The sequence below is a fragment of the Spea bombifrons genome, chromosome 3 (assembly GCF_027358695.1).
Source record: "Spea bombifrons isolate aSpeBom1 chromosome 3, aSpeBom1.2.pri, whole genome shotgun sequence".
Taxonomy (NCBI): domain Eukaryota; kingdom Metazoa; phylum Chordata; class Amphibia; order Anura; family Pelobatidae; genus Spea; species Spea bombifrons.
Genome location: NC_071089.1, coordinates 77525541 through 77542953, shown reverse-complemented (window position 1 = coordinate 77542953; position 17413 = coordinate 77525541). Strand labels below are relative to the sequence as shown.

At 41.6% G+C, this 17413-nt stretch overlaps 1 protein-coding gene across 1 annotated transcript; it reads right to left on the bottom strand.

The window, feature by feature from the left end:
• Positions 1-173: 173 nt before the first annotated feature.
• Positions 174-10800, bottom strand: GSTA5 (glutathione S-transferase alpha 5). The gene is made up of 7 exons (XM_053459084.1): positions 10787-10800; positions 5115-5211; positions 4098-4149; positions 3707-3839; positions 1301-1442; positions 626-751; positions 174-389 (listed from the first exon to the last, which is right to left on the bottom strand). Exons 2-7 carry the CDS (start codon positions 5199-5201, stop codon positions 267-269), a joined length of 663 nt encoding a protein of 220 aa, XP_053315059.1. The 5' UTR covers positions 5202-5211; positions 10787-10800; the 3' UTR covers positions 174-266.
• Between the last annotated feature and the right edge of the window lie 6613 nt (positions 10801-17413).

The following is a 17413-nucleotide window of genomic DNA, read 5'->3' as shown; positions in this document are numbered from 1 at the left end:
TTACTTGTGTAGAACTTTGTTGTCAATGCAATCCTCCCTACCGACTTATGAGTCATTATTACGTTTCTTCTGAGATTTTTGCAATTTACGACAACAAAAATTACGTGAAAAGTAAAATTAGTAACTAGGGTTTGCCTATATTTTCTTTAATATAAAATTTCAAAGACAACAGATTAATAGACTATTTTATTGTGTATACCGTATATAACAATACACATGTTGGTCCCCTAGTGAAACCAATATTCTGTATTCTATTTTTATGTGAATCAGAAGCGAAGAATGGTCTTTACAGTTGTTACGTATTTTTCATCAGGTTTAGATTTCCTTTGACTTCCTGGCTGGAGAAATTTCTTAATCGTCGGAATCTCACTTGTTCTTTCTTTGAATGCCTTAAAATGAAAGATTTATAAAAGCAAGTTGTCCGTCAGATCGCAATATTCACTGTGTCAGATGGCTTGCTTGCAATGTCTAGCTGATATATATAAAAAATATATAACAATAAACCCAGACCATACTGTATATTGAACATTCTGTTAGCCCCTTCACTTAAAATATTTGGAATTTCAAACCCTCTTCAATTAAACAAAATGATATAATGGCCCTTTTAGCTTTCACCCACATTTACCTGAAGTCGAGGGAACAAAGGTAAGACGTCACTGTACAATTCCTCCACCATTAGTATGGCCTCCAGGAGATGTATGTCCGCCCAACTTAACTGATTGCCAACCAAGTAATCCTGATCTTTTAATAGCTAAAGAAAAATAAATCAGATTTCTCAGTATTTGGTTACATAATCTGTCAGAGGAGATCACATTTACTGCATTAAGACACATGGTGAGATTGTGTGTGTTAATCGTATTATCTAAAATGAAGCTCACACAATGATGGAAAGGGTTATAAAAAATATTCTCCTAGAATAACATTGGTTTGTTTACCTGATAAAAACCTATTCTAACAATTATGCGGTGTACAATATACGTTCACATTGCGGCATGCAAGAAGCATATTTGGCCACCTTCAGGCAATTCTTAGCTTTGCAACCTGTATGGCATATACTGTTTGTGATATTCAACGATGTTCCCAAGGGCTGTGGGGACCTCCTTGCAGCAAAATTTGCCATTTTCATTTCTTTCAGTTGAATAATTTGCATTGTTTTTTTTAACCCCTTAAGGACAATGGGCGGCCCCTAAACCCATTGAAAACAATGCATTTTGAGCCCGTACATGTACGGGCTTTGTCATTAAGGGGTTAAAAAACAAACATTGAAATCCGGTTTCAGGTAAATGTTCTAAATACGTACATTTTCATAAACAGGGAAATACCGGTTTATTGTTTTGTCTTTTATGAGGTCCCTCTGTTTTCCCTTGTCAGCTTCAGGCAGAAAGGCGAGACCTATAATCGGTGCCATAACATCTGCGGTTCCTTCCACATACATGTCAATACTGAAAAATAAGTTATATTTTATAATTTCTTATTGATATGCTATAACTCAACATTACATAGATGTTTAATTGTTAATCAGTATGCATGCATGCATGCATGCATGCAAGTATGATATTCATTCTCCAGCAACCTCAAACTAAAAAGTGAGATATGAGCTTAGATGAGACTAGAGGTGAGCGGCTCTTATATAAAAGTATTTGGTTTCATTGTGTAATACACGTTTGTTTTCTACAGTTTTATGTTACCTTTTTTGCGGATTTTGCACTCTTTGTGCATCGTAACAAAGGACTGTTGTATGTCCCCCCCAACCCGTTGTAAGACACAGCATGGTGCTACTGTACCTTTCATTCTTGGTGAATGGTTGGGGCAACCAACACTAGCAAGATAGAGTGAAACTCATTGTTTATTAGTAAACAAATGTGTGACGCAAAACAACAACATATAAGTGTTTACAAGCTTCTCTTCGCCATAGTGCAAACTGTATTAAATATACAACACCAAGATAAATGTGCATTATGTGACTCATTATTTGATAATAATTATAATAATAATCTGCTGTTTCAGAGGTTGATTCCCTGCCGTGGAAAAACCAAAGAGGAGTTCGTACAAGCATTGGTGGACTATGACAACAAGCAGCACAAAGTGATGCCTCAAACACTTCTGAGGGAAGCACAAAGAGCGTGTGGGTGGCCAATACAATGTGTTGATTTCATCATTATAGCAAATGTCCTTGGATGAATAAATAGTGGACATGTCTATAGAAATTTACAAAATGACTAAAATGTATCTCAAACACCCATATACATTATCTCACAAAAACGAGTACACCCCTCACATTTTTGTAAATATTTTATTATATCTTTTCATGTGACAACACTGCATAAATGACACTCTACTACAATGTAAAGTAGTGAGTGTACAGCCTGTATAACAGTGTAAATTTGCTTTCCCCTCAAAATAACTCAACACACAGCAATTAATGTCTAAACCTTGGAAACAAAAGTGAGTACAAAAGTGGGCCATTTCCCCTCCCCAGTGTCATGTGACTCATTAGTGTTACAAGGTCTCAGGTGTGAATAGGGATCAGGTGTGTTAAATTTGGCGTTATCGCTCTCACACTCTCTCATACTGGTCACTGGAAGTTCAACATAGCACCTCATGGCAAAGATCTCTCTGAGGATCTGAAAAAAATAATTGTTGCTCTACATAAAGATGGCATAGGCTATAAGAAGATTGCCAAGACCCTAAAACCGAGCTGCAGCGCGGCGGGCAATACCATACAGCGGTTTCACAGGACAGGTTCCACTCAGAACAGGCCTCGCCATGGTCGACCAAAGAAGATGAGTGCACGTGTTCAGCCTCATATCCAGAGGTTGTCTTTGGGAAATAGATGCATGACTCCTGGCAGCATTGCTGCAGAGGTTGAAGGGGTGGGAGGTCAGCCTGTCAGTGCTCAGACCAAACGCCGCACACTGCATCAAATTGGTCTGCATAGCTGGCATCCCAGAACTAGGAAGCCTCTTCTAAAGATAATGCACAAGAAAGCCCGCAAACAGTTTGCTGAAGACAAGCAGACTAAGGACATGGATTACTGGCACCATGTCCTGTGGTCCGATGAGACCAAGATAAACTTATTTGGTTCAGATGGTGTCAGGCATGTGTCGACAACCAGGTTAGGAGTACAAGTACAAATACAAGTGTGTCTTGCCTACAGTCAAGCATAGTGGTGGGAGTGTCATGGTCTGGGCCTGCATGAGTGCTGCCGGCACTGAGGAGCTACAGTTCATTGAGGGAACCATGAATACCAACATGTACTGTGACATACTGAAGCAAAGCATGATCCCCTCCCTTCGAAGACTGGGCCGCAGGGCAGTATTCCAACATGATAATGACCCCAAACAGGACTCCAGTGGCAACCTGTGAAGCTCTGGTGAACTCCATGCCCAAGAGGGTTAAGGCAGTGCTGAAAATACAGTGGCCACACAAAATATTGATACTTTGGTCCAAATTTGGACATTTCCACTTAGGGATGTACTCACTTTTGTTGCCAAGGTTTAGACATTAATGGCTGTGTGTGGAGTTATTTTGAGGGGACAGCAAATTTACACTTTTAGACAGGCTGTACACTTACTACTTTACATTTTAGCAGAGTGTCATTTCTGCAGTGTTGTCACATGAAAAGATAATAAAATATTTACAAAAATGTGAGGGGTGTACTCGCTTTTGTGAGATACTGTATATATAAAATACTTGAATTACTTACTATGCTCTCTCCTTCAGGTCCTTCCCGTACAGGTTGTATTTTCCAGCAATGTAGTGCAAAATGGCTTTAGTCTGTACTAACTTTATCCCATCGATTTCCACCATTGGGACTTGCTGGAACAGCAAAGATCCATCTAGCGAGATTAAGAAATCAAATCATTAACATGACCAAAGACTGTGAATAGAAACAACTAGGCTTCTTTTCAGGCAGTTCATATCAACCCACATATCGTTATTGTATCTGCAATCCTTGTCATTTCTAGTCACAACCCCCGAAAAATAGAAACGAGTCATGCAGTCTACGTCCGATTTTTCCTAATGGGACAGGATAGAGTTATATTTAAGATGCAGTTACATGTATTAAAAATATGCTATTTAAATAAAAATCTTACCATTAAGTAATTTGTCATATTGTTCTCTTGTTTCAAGTAATTCCTCTTCAAACTGTAAAAGAAAAAAAAATGAATGCAACAATTTTCAAAACATTCAAACTCATGCGAAATAACCTTTTCACTACTTTAAAAGCTGTGAGATAATGTTTCTTTTCTATTATGTTGAAAGGCAAATAGGTTAATGATAGCGGCTCTTTTATTACCTGAGCATATCTAACATTCTTAATGATCCATTTACTTTATTATCTGAATCTTTCCTCCAAAGAATGAGGATAAAGCCGAGTGAACACAAAAGGTCCAGGTGTAAGACTGGATTATATCAGCAGTTATTATAGAGTATTAGAGTAGAGTATTATGAGTAGTAAACAATGGTTTACCACCAAAGGAAAATGTATTCAAAAAGTTTAATGGTACTTGCATTTCCAGCACAATAATCCTTTTATTTGGAGGGCTTTTTTCTCCTAATTAATTCATATATAAGTTTAGTAATTTCAGGACATGTAGTCAATTAGATGTTCGCTCAGCCACTTCATATTTTTTCAAAGATACACTGAATTTTTCCATAGACTTCATATATTGTAAAAGCTGATATTAGGGAAGCAATCTGGTCAGTACATGAATTTCAACCACTCTATAAAACTAACATATAAAAAGCTAAATTATAATTTTCAAATCGTGTCCTTCTTCAACATAACATATGGCTAAACCCCAAGTGCCAGTTGCCTTTAGAGTACTCATTTAAGTCTGGTGCTCCAGGTACTCAAATAGAAAGAAGTAAAGATCAATTCAGAACAATAGTTTGTTACTTGGGTGTAAAATGCCTTGAATTTTTATTCAGAAAAGTTAGTATGATAAATTATGTACGATACCAAGTAGCTGTCACGTTTAAACACAGAGGAGAGGCTTTTGTAGAACTACATCATTACGAGCACATTTTGGAAAGTTTTTGTAGTCTTTTGTAATATGGAAGATTCCGGTTACCACTTGGTTCCAATGTATGAGTTTCTGTATACCAACCTCTACACCTGCTGCAGCCAACAGCCACCTGACTGACTCCATTCTGCCCCTTCCATTGAAATAGTAAAGTTTGGGTTTCCCAGACATGATCGGTTTCCTTTAAAGATTCAAAGATATAATGCGTCACGGGTCAGAAAATGTTTATATGAACCATATGTTTATTTGTACCCAACTATAAGATTACCCTTTCCCCACTATACATTTGGAGAGAACACCGACCAAAGCCTGCGATTGTCGCAGTGACCTATAGTTTAAGGACATTTATCTCTGTCGAACAGTTAAATATGTAGATATATGTATAATGGTAAAAACGCAAGTCATGCTATGTTGGTCCCATAGTTACACTAATCATCATAATGCAGAAAACACACCCATACTACTAGCAGGTTTTGGATCGCATATGCTTCGCTCTACTGAAACCAGCAAATGTACTCGAGTACACTTACTTCAAATGACTCAATGTCCAGCTAGCATACATTCATTCGACTTAATTGGCAGTGCCGCTGAGCATGTGCAGGCGGCATACTTAAGCTTCCTGCTTTCAGTAGAGGAAGCCGGGGCAGAAATGAAAGGAGATAGCTAAAGAATATTTGCACCAATTTGCTCGCAGTACAATGGGAGTACATGCCAAATGGACTTCAATATGCGTTAGCATGAAAATAGAGCTGGAGTGGTCATTAACATCTCTTTGTAGAGCTTGTATTTAGTGCTGGTAAATTGTTCTTATTTGCATTTTTTAAAACTGAAAGAATTAAAAAGAACAATCACTTAGGATGCAACCAGCCATAATTTCTTCATGTTTTACAGTTAGGTCACAGCCACCACATACTGTAAAAATGTCTGTGAAAATAACCGTATAATGCTGTAAAATCATGACATCAAAATTGTGTAAATTGAAAAACAATAAAACTTAAATTTACAAGAATATTCTGAAAAACCAAAAATACAATTGTAAAATCCAGAACCAAATACAACAACTGTTAATTTTGCAGTAAGAATACGCCAACAGAATGACATTTATTTGTAGAATCTAGAGAATACAGCCGTTTAAACACAGAAAAACTGTAATAATAATAAATACAGTGAAATTTACAAGCTGACAGTGTTAGAATAATGTTTCTGTCAGGCGGATACAGAACAAAATTGTATTACATCATACAAATGTATATGTTATTCTTTACACATAAGAATGTGTACAGGTACAGTAAAATTATGTTAATATGAAGAGTTTCAAAAACGAATTGTGTTTGTTTAGAATTGAGCAGGCCTAACAATAGATTAGTAGGCTATGTAATAAATCTATAATAGTAGTAGGTCAGATGCATTTGATGATCCACTGCCCATGCTGTATTTGGAACATCTTTAAGCTTGGCCATTTCAGTGTGCCCTATAAAACCATAACTTTTCGAAAACTAGACACCCCAGGGTATTTCAAATGCAAGTATTTTAACTATTTGCATGCACACATTTTACCACCAGCATTTTTTTCAAAGTTTGCAGTAGTATTTTTTTGTGTGCATTCCCCCCCCCCACACACACGTACTTTAGGTATGAATTAACAGCTCCTGGTATATGCCGCTGTCACACAACACCCCAATATGTGTTCAGCAACATCTGAGTACAGTGATACCCCACATGCATGGGTTTGTCAGGTTATCGGGGAGCTAAAAGGCCACATTTGGGATGTGGCTATAAAGGCAAAAGGTGATAATTGTTGACCTTATTTGCATGCGCCTACCCAGAACCCCTTGTGGTTGTGGCAGCACCACGAGATTTCTGAGGGAAAAACAAACCTTTTGGCTTGTCTGGTGTCTGTAGATGAGCGTTTTAATAATGCGTCTACTACACCCTCAATTTTAGTAGAAGGGTTTCCATCACCTTTACCCACCATAACTTATGTAATGGTATTTCTCCTGCTACCCCAAGCCCCAACTATTAAGCCAGTATCACAACCTCATGCTGACAAGTCTCATTAAGGATGAAACAGCTATCCATGCGTGGTGATCTGGCTACCGTGCCTCTTTCCTGAGTTTTGTCTAAAGGCTGTCTTGTATGACGGGCAATTACTCTCAGGGGATCCATGTATAAAGTGGATATAGAGGCAAAATGTAATCATCGTTAACCTTATTTGCATGCGCCTACCTAGAGTCCCTTGTGGTTGTGGCAGCAACATGAGATTTCTGAAAGAAAACAAGCCTTCTGGCTTGTCTGGTGTCTGTAGATGAGTGTTGGATTTATCAGTTTAAAATGTATTTTTTGTAAATGACAACAGTTTTAAATTGTACAATATACTATTAAAAACTGTAAATTTGTTTACATTTTTAATGTATTTTTTACAGATTTATTCTGGCAACCACAGCTGCCAGTTTTTTTTTCTGTAAAAGTCAGTTTGCATATATGTGCACGCATACACAAGCAGTGTGCTCCTGTGGATTAACTGGTCCCACCAGCATTTTACATCTAATTAAAGTGTAGACAGATCAACATGTATCAGAAGCCACTGAAGGACTTCAATCAGAAGAGTGCAGCTAGATAAAAAAGGATCTAGAGCAAGAGTAATGGATATTGTCTCTGGGTCTACATCCTTTTAATCTAGCAGGGCATCCGTATTCCTTAAGACAAAACAAAAATTGTTCCCCAACTCATACTCCAGAAAGAAGAACATAACAGAAATTTTTATATTTCGTTGAAAAAAGTAATGTATTCAAATTATGGCAATGGCTGTTCATTAACCCAACTCAGCTTCAGAAAGGTTAAATGGTAGAACTCGTCACAAGTGATTCAGTACATTGGAAATCATATTATAACAGGAGTGGAATAGTTCTTACTTGGATAGTCCAGCGTTATGTCTCAGTCACATGGGGATTAGGGAAGCATACCCTGGGGGAATTGTATTGAATATGGTGTTTTGTTTGTAAATGGAAACTACAATTATTTCACAGACTTATACATCATTAAATATGTTTAAGTTTTTACGTTAAATTTCAGTTTATCATACGCAACATACTGAAACTTGAAATATATTAATACATATGATTTATATATCACCCATTAATTCTGTAGACATAGACACAAAAACAACAAACACAAATGGAAGGTGGCCTCTTTTTCATTGTACTTATGATTGATAAAACGATTTCACAGTGATCTCACTACTCAAATGGTAAAGTCATGTTGATTACCCTGTTAATCTGCTGAGCAATGTCTTCCAGCCAAATTATGAGCATACTTAGGGACTCTCCAGGTTTGACCTAGAGTCTCTGTGTCAGTTTCTTTGTTCTCCTGGCAAGGGGAGAGGTCTTTGGCCATGTCTACTCTCTGCCAACACGTCACTCACTAAAGGCTAGCCCACTACTCCAGAAAGGGAGAGCTCTGGGTAACCTACCTACCCATGGACGTTAGGTATGAATAGACGCTACTTCAGTATCGCTGAGATCAGTCAGAGGCATGTACACTGCATTTATGTGGAAAACACTAGTCATGGAAAAAAAATCTTAGTCATGATGACAGACCCAGAACACACATATCCTCTTGCTCAATCTCGTCTGGCCTTCAAGTCGAGGAAAACTTTCAAACTTATCTCGTCTGTCTGGGAAGGTTCATGCTAACTAGGAATAAATTGCCACACTTAACAGCGGCGATATACCAATAATTAACAACATATGGTACTGTGTACCTAAACAGGTTATGTAATGTTTTCTTAAAACAATTTCAAACGTCACTTTATAGATCATTGGTAAGGCCTGATTTAGAATTCCGTGTTCAGTTCTGGAAACCTCGGCTTCAGAAAAACATAATTTAAAGACAGCGCAAAGAGTGGCCACTAAAACTGTACACAGCCTTACTAACAAAATATACCGTAAAAGACTTACAAACCTTAATATGTAGAAATATAGAATCAGCATATAAGAACCATTCGGACCATCCAGTCCACCCATTGTTCTTGCTGCAAAGACTCAGACCTTAATCTGTTCTTGTTCTTGTCTTAGATTCAGGATACACATATATCATGAATATTTAAATGCCACTTCACACTGTTCTACCGCTCTACCACCCTTGTAAAGAAGAGAACATGCAGATTTATTTTACTTAATACATTTTTGTGTATCGTGCCCTAAGAGTTGGATTTTGTACATGTATTATTTTAGTCTATATTTTATACGGTTCATTTAATTGAGCCCCCTAACACCATTCCTGACCCAATCCGAGCACCTGCCACCAAACCTAAAAAAGAAAACTACAACCGGTCACGATTCACATACAGGAGATGTGGTCGACGACAGATGCTGAGTCAATGACACCCTTTCAAAAACAAAGAGCACACAAGAACCCGACATACAAGCAATGTTTCTACCTTAAAAGTGACCCAGCAAGGTTAATAACTTACATATTTTTGTGATGGCGTAAAAGGAACTTAACACGTTGGCAGCTGAAAGTATAATGATTTTCTTGTGTGTCCCTCCTTTAAACATAAAATCGACTCAAACAATACATCTCCATACAACACATTTTTTCCATGTGGGTGGCTTGGACAATTTTCTGATTATTGCTATAGTTACATTAAAGCAAGATCATTAGGAAATAGCTTATACTTCAACTAGGGAAACCCATAATATATAATATTTATTTATTTTTCCTAGACAAGTTAAATCCAGAAATATCTAATTTAATACAAATTGTCACGTAACGTGCAAAAATACAAAAACACAATTTTCCCTATAAAATTTAAAGTCAAGTAGCTAGCACTTTAAGGGTTAATGAGGGACAAACAGGACAGCTGCTCTGGGTTGATTTGCTACAAGGAGGCCCACAATGGGTCGCTTGTATGTTTAACAGCCGTGTTTTTTTGTTTTATTCAGCAGGGAGTCCCAATCCCAGCTCAAACGTTTGCAGATGATGCCGATCAAAGTATAACATAACTTTTTTTTTTTTCTTATACATTCAAAATATGCGGCAATACTATTTAAACAAATGTCAGCTCAACTTAAATATCTAACTTTGATTACGTAAAGTGTCCAAAAACGATAATATGCTTAAAATGATTATATGTGCATTTCTTAATGATACCGTAACATGGACAGTACTGGAAACAAATTATAAAAATGGTTTTACAACAAATAAACAAGTAGCCAGAAATCTCACATATAACACATTTTCTCTGTTTTATGGAAAGCGGGTGCTAATTATATAAAGAGACAAAATACTGTGCCCAATAAAGAAAGTTTTCTTACTAATGTAATTCTATACTAAGCATGCATATTATATGTTAGTTTGTATTGTCCATTAAGATTACATGGTTTACCACAGAAGGCTGTTCTTTATGGGAGTGAATTGTGTCATGTCCCAGTACATTTCCAGCATTGAAACCAGCAGTAACCCATTCATGCCATTGGTGTACTAGATAACCTAACATGCCTATCTCACAGACAATGTACATGCTACACAGAGACTGCAGGGAATCCACTGTGTATGTGATAAAATTGCATATCTGTCCCTTTAAAGTGTTAACTAAAGAGCCCTGAGACCACGCATCTTATACAATTACCCCTAAAGCATATGATGCATATATAATCCATTATTGAGGAATAAACTTGGGGAAGATATATTTTGTAAGAAATCAGAGCAATGCTAAGAGTTATTAAACAAATATGCATAGAAATCTTACCCTGAGCCAAGTTTACTGGAAAGATGAATGGATGGGTGGGTGAATGAATGAATATAAACAGATCTAGCTAGCCAGCCAGGGACTTCTTTATCGGTTGCAAGTTGTAAGTGTCTCTTGATAGGAAGACAAGTGCTCTCTAGTGGTTGGCAGAAGAAGGAGGGTGTGCTCCATTCCACCAATCACAGACCAGTATATCTGTATATGATTGGTCCATACATAAACTGCTATGTGTTTCAAAGCCACCAATCTGTAATATTGTATGATATATTCAAATACCTAATATGTATGGTAATAGTGAATGTCATTGTGGTATATGCGCAATGTTTGTCACCTCACTGATTGTTAGTTAATCAAAGTTTATCTTGTTGGCTATAAACATTCTTTTGCCAGTTCTTTTATTAGTACATTTTTTATTTGGTAATATCATGTCATATATTAGATGCAATCTAAGAAAGTTTTGCTTTACTGAGAAGGTGGTAGATAAGTGGAACCGCTTCCCAGTAGAAATGGTAGAGGTTAACAAGTGGGCAGACAAGGTGTCATCAGCAGATCCTCCTCTGAGCCAGGAGAAGAAAATGCATCAGATAATGTATTAGTATAGTAAAGTGCTTCGGAAATCTAGCTGCAAAAGTGAAAAGGGCAATTTATCTTTGTTAATTGTACCTATTTATACCCTTTGAATGTATGTACTGTAAGAAGAGCTGTGAAAATTGTTGGCGCTACATAAATTTGCATATTGCATTGTACATTGTCGTATCTTTCAATACTCGATGTGTCAATGAAATGAATGAATGAAAAAATGACATGGTATAAGACCAAATGTTGCAATCATTTCATTCCATGCATATATTTTCTTTCTGTATCTCACCTTAAAGGTAACCCGAAATAATGTACACACTATATAATTGACCCTTCACAAACATGTATAGCAGATTTACATCCACCATACCATTGATCGCTAGTTCATTAGGATGATCTGATTGTACAGTGCTGTGGAATATGATGGTCCTATATAAAACATTAAATAGTGATTGGCCAGGCAGGTGTCCCCCTCATCCCTCATCCACCCTTACCTTCTCCTGAAGCTCTGCGCTCAGTTGCAGAGGGATTCATGGGGTTCAATGTAGCTGCGATTCCTTCACAGTACTTCCAAACTAGATCGAGTTGTAGGGGTAAAACCATAGGGGTAGTGAAGCTCCACATCGAGATTGCAGTATGCATTCCTTTTTAATATGTTCAAAATGACCAATAACCTTGACAGATAGTATACATAATTGACACTGATATTGTCATTGTTTAGTTAACAACAAATATTTTTTTATTTTCTCTTTACTTATGAAGAGTTTGACCTTTTCTTGATCAAGTGTCAAACTCCTGGGGTTGCCTTGCATTCTACTGCAAATCCACCGAGGTAGCTGCTGAGGCGACTCAAAATGTAGCTTAGTTGACTTTCCTAAAATAAACCATCTACTCCAGTGAAGTCAATTCTGTGAACATTGCACCAAATCTAATCCCTTGAGTAGATCCTACAATCACTGTAGTTGTGGCTGGGGAAAAATGTCCAGTTATCTCTACTATAACAGGCTGACAATAATCCCAGGTTGCTAGCATGGATTCTTGTACAGGAGCTAGGTCATTATTACCGTATTTGCTCGATTATAAGACGACCCCCCAAAATCTGAATATTAACTTAGGAAAAAAAGAAAAAGCCTGAATATAAGACGACCCTAAAGGAAAAAAGTTTTACCAGTAAATGTTAATTCATGTAAACTATTTTTTTTAATAAAAGCTATGATTGAGAAAAATATTTTTTTTTTGTTTTTATTTCTTTTATATTTTCTATTGTATTTTCCAACCTGTCCCCCAGTTACGCACATCTGCCCCCAGGCTTACCACACCAATATGGCACTGTGGCCCATGATATGCCTTTTAACCCTCTATATGCCACTGTGCCCCATGGTATGCCTTTTGACCCCCTATGTGCCACTCTGCCTCCAGAAATGCCTTATACCCCTATATCCCATTCTGGCATTTAGGGGGTTAAAATGCATATTATGGGGCAGAGTGGCATATAGGGAGGTATAAGGCATTCCAGGAGGCAGAGTGGCATTAAGGGAGTTAAAAGGCATTATATAGAGCACTCTGCCTCCAGAAATGCCTTATACCCCTATATGCCACTCTGGCATTTAGGGGGTTAAAAGGCATATTATGGGGCAGAGTGGCATACAGGGAGGTATAAGGCATTTCAGGAGGCAGAGTGCACTATTAAATGCCCCCTTAACGCCACTCTGCCTCCTGAAATGCCTTATACCTCCCTATATGCCACTCTGCCCCATAATATGCCTTTTAACCCCCTAAGTGCCAGAGTGGCATATAGGGGTGTAAGGCATTCCAGAAATGCCCTACACACACACACACACACACACACACACACACACACACACACACACACACACACACACACACTTACTTACTTACCGGTGCTTCCAATTTCCTGCTGTATTGCCGGGGCAGCGGGTTGACGTCTCATTCCGCGGCAGCCGGAAGGAGGTGGAGTTGGCAGCGGGGGTTTGTATGCGTCCGTCGCAAATACCTTCCCCGGCTGTCAGAGATCAGGAACTCTGGAACTCTGATCTCTGACAGTCGGGGAAGGTATTTGCGACGGACGCATACAAACCCCCGCTGCCAACTTCACCTCCGGAAGCACCGGTAAGTGTGTGTGTGTGTGTGGGGGGGCGACGACAGGAGGATCCAGGTCCCCTGCAGCGGTGCGGGGGATCTGGATCTTAGTCTCCTAATCAGACCTCTATTTGAGGTCTGATTAGAAGACGACCCCAATTATAAGACGAGGGGTATTTTTCAGAGCATTTGCTCTGAAAAAAACCTCGTCTTATAATCGAGCAAATACGGTATATCATGTTGTGGCATCTGTGATGTCATAAACTCTTGTGTGTGTAAAGTGCTACACAGCAGGTCCTGCTCTCAGCTGGCAAGCAAAGTATGTGATCGGTATCAATCAGCCCCGATGCAGAAAGTAATACATTGTGATTAATTAATTATATGCACTGCTGTTATTTAATTAGCATATAGGGGAATAAAAATGTTGCATGATAGGATTTGATTTCATTACGGGAACCTGATGATACAGAATCTGCACGCTCCTGACCACAAACTCGCAATTCTCGTGTACGAGAGACCCGCGCGCGCGCGCCGGGGTGGGGGGGCGTTTACTGAATTAATCGAAAGGAGGCTCCACAATGTCACAGGGGGGCAGGCTTAAATAAGTCGAGCAAAACCAATAAGATGAAAGTGTTTTGCATACTGCTCAGAAAACGATTTTGGACATTATAAAACATAAATAACTTGACTTAGAAAAAAAATCGGATATTACTATTTACAAAAGTAAAATATGTAACGAAATTAAAATCAAATCTGACATCATGAAAAACCACCAAAACACACCACAGCTTAAAGAGCACAGGTCTACTCGAGTCATATATATCGAGTGGATTCATAGTATACTCTGGATGTGAGGGCGATCTGGCTGCGACATCTGTCACCCCATTGATTGCTTCTCGGCCTTTTGGCTAAGATCAAGTGTCTTGCCTGAGGTTCGTGACGATTGGTTGTTGTTGGACCTCGGCCTTTCTACTTATGTAGACATGCTGCTATTGGGGTTCTAACTGATGCCTTTCTGAACGAAACGAGATTCGGTCACGGTTGCGTTCACTCGCTACTTGGCCTCCGGGCCTGCAGACCCTAGGAAACCCGTTGTGGACTCCCCAACACCGAGTGGATGCATGCTGGAGAAATCCTAACACTCGTGAGGCTCGAGCGCACGGTCTACCTTTGGGTGCTGGGAAAGACTCCCCCTCTTCCTGAGGCGGTCTTCTCCCCTACTTTTGGCCTTTTTTAGTGCCTTTTTCCCTCTTTTTGGCCTTTTTTAGTGCCCTTTTTCCCTCTTTTTGGCCTTTTTTAGTGCCTTCCCCTGCCCCTCTTTTTGGCCTTTTTTAGTGCCTTCCCCTGCCCCTCTTTTTTGGCCTTTTTTAGTGCCTTCCCCTGCCCCTCTTTTTGGCCTTTTTTAGTGCCTTTCCCTGCCCCTCTTTTTGGCCTTTTTTAGTGCCTTCCCCTGCCCCTCCTTTTGGCCTTTTTTAGTGCCTTCCCCTGCCCTTCTTTTTGGCCTTTTTTAGTGCCTTCCCCTGCCCCTCTTTTTGGCCTTTTTTAGTGCCTTCCGCTGCCCCTCTTTTTGGCCTTTTTTAGTGCCTTCCCCTGCCCCTCTTTTTGGCCTTTTTTAGTGCCTTCCCTTGCCTTCCCCCCTGTGCTTTTAATCTCTCCCTCTTCTCTTTTCCAGTTCTCTACGCTTTCCCAGCCAGACCCGACGAGGAGTGAAAATGGCAACCCAGACCTCTGAAGCCCAACGACCCAGCCAGGCCACCGGAAGCCGAGTCCAGCCTGCAGCGACCCCAAGGAGCCCACCTCCCCTGGAGACCTGGATGAGGCAGACGGTGGTCCTAAAGTTAAAGGAAGTGGAGGGCCGCACCCCTGACATGGATGTGGACACCTTCAGCAAGAAGGTAGTGCACGAGGGAGCAGGCTTCAGCCCAGCAGAAACCCTGAGCGTCCAGTCGTTTTTGAAGGGAATGTTCTACGTAACGTTCATTTCAGCGGCGGTCTGCAAAAGGTTCTGGGAAGCCTTCAGGTCGGCGAAACCGGATCAGGTCCTCTCCCGTTTCTACGGAAACAGCCCCATCCACAGGGAGGAGAGACCCGTGACGGTCTCGATGCGGAACCCCCACACCCCAGGAAAAGACGTGGCAACTTTTCTGGGAAGATACTGCCACATCGTGAAAGAACCGACCAAGATCCTCAACCAGTACGGCTTCTGGACAGGAAGATGGTTCCTCGTGATCCGTCTGAAGGCAGACTCCACCTCGCCGGACGGGCTCCAACACCTCCCGCAGAGCTTCGCCCTGGGGAATTCTACAGGCCCACAACCTGCAGACGATGCAGCCAACTGGGTCACAAGGCGGAGGAATGCCAACAGAAATCCTGCAGGCACTGCAGGGTGGTGGGGCACGAGACCAAAGACTGTCCACGAAAGAAGACCTGTAACCTGTGCGGCGATCCTGACCACATCTACAAGGATTGCCCCAAAAGATCAAGGTCATACGCAGCGGTAGCAGCAGCCAAGGCCCCGGCCAAGGTCCCCTCGTCGGCCCCGACCAAGGCTCCAGCCAAGGCGCCGGCACCGCAGACACCCTCTCCGGCAACCCCGAAAGCGAAACCCAGGAAAGGTAAGAAAGCAGCTCCCCCCCTGCCGAGACTGTCGTGGCCCTGCCCGCTGTCAAGGCTCCCCCTCCTCCCCCAGAGGCAGCGCCATCCCTCCCCTGCGCTGCCTCCGACCCTCCCTGCTTCACGCCCTTCTCCCTCCCCCCACTCCTCCCCCTCTCTGCAGCAGCTCTAACCCCGTCCCTAGCTGCTGCAGACCCCGACCCTTTCCCCCCTCTTGTTTCCGCTGCAGACAACCCCCTGGAGTTGCCGCCAAAAGGAGCCGGAGCCAGAAAACGCAAACATAGCGGCAAGAAGGAGGAGGAGGACGAGGACAGTGAGACTGAGACGAGCCCCACCAGGATCTCTGTCCAGAAGAGGGCGCCACCACCAGCCCCCACCGTCCCCTCTCCTCCCGAGCCCGCTAATGACAACGACGACACGCTCGAAAAGATGGTCCAGGACCTGACCCCGTCGGACGAGCCAGCCACCGAGACCGAGGCTCTGATCCTCAACCAGCTGGACATCGACAACCAGGTCTCCCTCCTGGAACAGCTGCTAGACGAGGCGGTCTGGACCCCCGTGAACCCCATCGACCACGGCGGGGAAGATCCTCCCCCACCAGGGGGAGGAGGCGGTAACTAGTGCCTCTGTTTGAGCTAACCTTCTTTTTACTCCCAACTAATGGCGTCAATTTCTATTTTCTCCATTAATGTGAGGAGCATGAAGGACCAGTTCCGGAGGCGCGGTTTACTAACCTTCCTTTCTTCCCAGCAGTGTGATGTATATATGTTGCAGGAATGTGCTTTACCCTTCTCTCGTTCTTATCGCCATCTATGCAGGGAATGGTCTCACGGCCCGTCCTTTTGGTCCGGCGGGAACGGCTGCAAGTCGGCGGGGGTTGCTATCCTGATCCGAGGAGGCAACTTCACGGTGGACGCTGTCCAGGAGATGGTCTGCGGCAGACTTCTGGTCGTGGACGGATCCTGGGCGGGGGAGCCTGTCAGGCTCATCACCGTGTACGCCTCCCCGGAGAAGAAGCAACGCCTGGAGCTACTCCAGAACCTGCGGACCCAGCTGACCACCACTAGGGCCATAGTGATGGGCGGAGACTTCAACTGCCCGATCGAGGAAGGAGGGCGCACTTCCACCCACGCAACAAACCTGGACGTGACTTCGAAACTGCTCAGAGAGATTGTCACAGAGGCATCCTTAAAGGACGCTATGGGCTCCATCGGGACCGGCTCCGTGAACTATTCTTGGAGCCGGCCGGATGGCTCTGTGCGTTCCCGGATAGACTTTGTGTTCACCTCTCGAGCGGTAGAGCATCAGCAGTGCTCCATGGTGCCCTGCTACTTCTCAGACC